Source organism: Meleagris gallopavo, chromosome 15 (assembly GCF_000146605.3).
Source record: "Meleagris gallopavo isolate NT-WF06-2002-E0010 breed Aviagen turkey brand Nicholas breeding stock chromosome 15, Turkey_5.1, whole genome shotgun sequence".
NCBI classification, from domain to species: domain Eukaryota; kingdom Metazoa; phylum Chordata; class Aves; order Galliformes; family Phasianidae; genus Meleagris; species Meleagris gallopavo.
This window is the reverse complement of record NC_015025.2, coordinates 17,365,465-17,366,866: the sequence shown is the minus strand read 5'-3', so window position 1 is coordinate 17,366,866 and position 1,402 is coordinate 17,365,465. Positions and strand designations below refer to the sequence as shown.

The 1,402-nt window shown below is 54.0% G+C and overlaps 1 protein-coding gene across 1 annotated transcript; it reads right to left on the bottom strand.

The window, feature by feature from the left end:
• Positions 1 to 33: 33 nt before the first annotated feature.
• Positions 34 to 1,360, bottom strand: PITX1 (paired like homeodomain 1). The gene has a single exon (XM_003210467.4). The coding sequence runs from the start codon at positions 1,190 to 1,192 to the stop codon at positions 404 to 406; it is 789 nt and encodes a 262-aa protein (XP_003210515.2). The 5' UTR covers positions 1,193 to 1,360; the 3' UTR covers positions 34 to 403.
• Positions 1,361 to 1,402: the final 42 nt, after the last annotated feature.

Here is a 1,402-nt window from a genome sequence, read left to right as displayed (position 1 = left end):
TTACTATTGGTTTGTTGTTTTTTTGGTTTTTGGTTTTTTTTTTTTTTAAAGTCGCTGCTTTGTTGGTTGTGTCGTCGGATCTCTTTTTCTATTTATTTATTTTTATTTAGTATCATTATTTTTTTTTTAGACAATCGAAGTCTGCAGAGCTTTCGGATTTTGTTTTATTATTATCCTTATTATTATCATTATTTTGCTTTTGTTTGTTTGTGCTGTTTCTTTCCCTCTCTCACTTGCTCGGGTTTTGCTTTTACACATCATCGGGTTTCTACATACACACACACATATATATATATATTCATTTCCGTTAAACGTCGCTTTGTTTCTGCTTTATTTTCTATTTTTTCTTATTAATTTTTGCTTTGTCGGCGGTGTTTGTCGGAGGCGGTTCGTGTCAAGTCCGTCAACTGTTGTACTGACAGGCGTTTAGGCTGGAGCCGGGGCTCTGCAAACTGCTGTAGCCGAAACTGGAGTGCTGCTTTGATTTCAGTCTGAGGCTGGCCAGGCTGGAGTTACAAGTGTCCCGGTACACGCTGTAGGGCGAGCCCGGCGGCCCATAGGGACAAGCGGGCGAGGACATGGCCGAGTTGAGCGAGGAGCCGCTGATGTTGTTGATGTTGTTGAGGCCGGAGTTGGCCATTCCCGGCACGGCCGAGTGGCCCATCCCGGAGGGCATGTTCATGGAGGAGATGCTGCTGGGAGCCGAGAACATGGACTGCGAGGAGAGGGGGCTCATGGAGTTGAAAAAGGTGAAGCTCTTGGTGGAGAGCGGCGCCGGGGTGAGGCTTTTGGTGGCCCAGTTGTTGTAGGGGTACCCGGCGTACATGTCGTCGTAGGGCTGCATCAGCCCGCTGAACTGCGGCACGTAGCCGTTCTTGCACAGGTCCATCTGCTGGTTCCGCTCCCGCTTTCTCCACTTGGCTCGGCGGTTCTTGAACCACACCTGAGGGAGGGACAGGCCACGGTCAGAGCTGCCCCGCCGCGCACGATGCGGTCTCGGCCGCGCAGAGGCGCGCAAGTAGCGCGCAGCCGCTCCCGGCACCCCCCCACCGCCCAGACGTCCCCAACGTCCCCACGCTCTCCGTCGCACCCAGTCCCACCGCTCCCAGTCCCATCGATCCCAGTCCCATCGATCCCTGCCCCTTTGTTCCCTGTCCGCGCATCTCCGCGCGCAGGCGATATTCAGCAGCATCTGCGAGCGGGGCTGCGCGCAGCCGTCCGTGCTCGGGTGTCCGCATCCCCCTCCGCCCCTCTCCCTTCGCCATGGGGAGAAGGCACGGCCCGCTCTGATTAGGGCCGGCTCGCCCCGGCTCCGCCGTGTTTCCGAATGCTAATGCTGTGTAATAAAAGTCCCCTGTTACAGATCATAAAAAAGGGGATTGGATTAGTATGTTTAGGTTTA

Excerpts from the sequence above, each read along its gene's own strand:
- PITX1 (XM_003210467.4), bottom strand. The coding sequence starts at position 1,192 with ATGCTGCTGAATATCGCCTGCGCGCGGAGATGCGCGGACAGGGAACAA.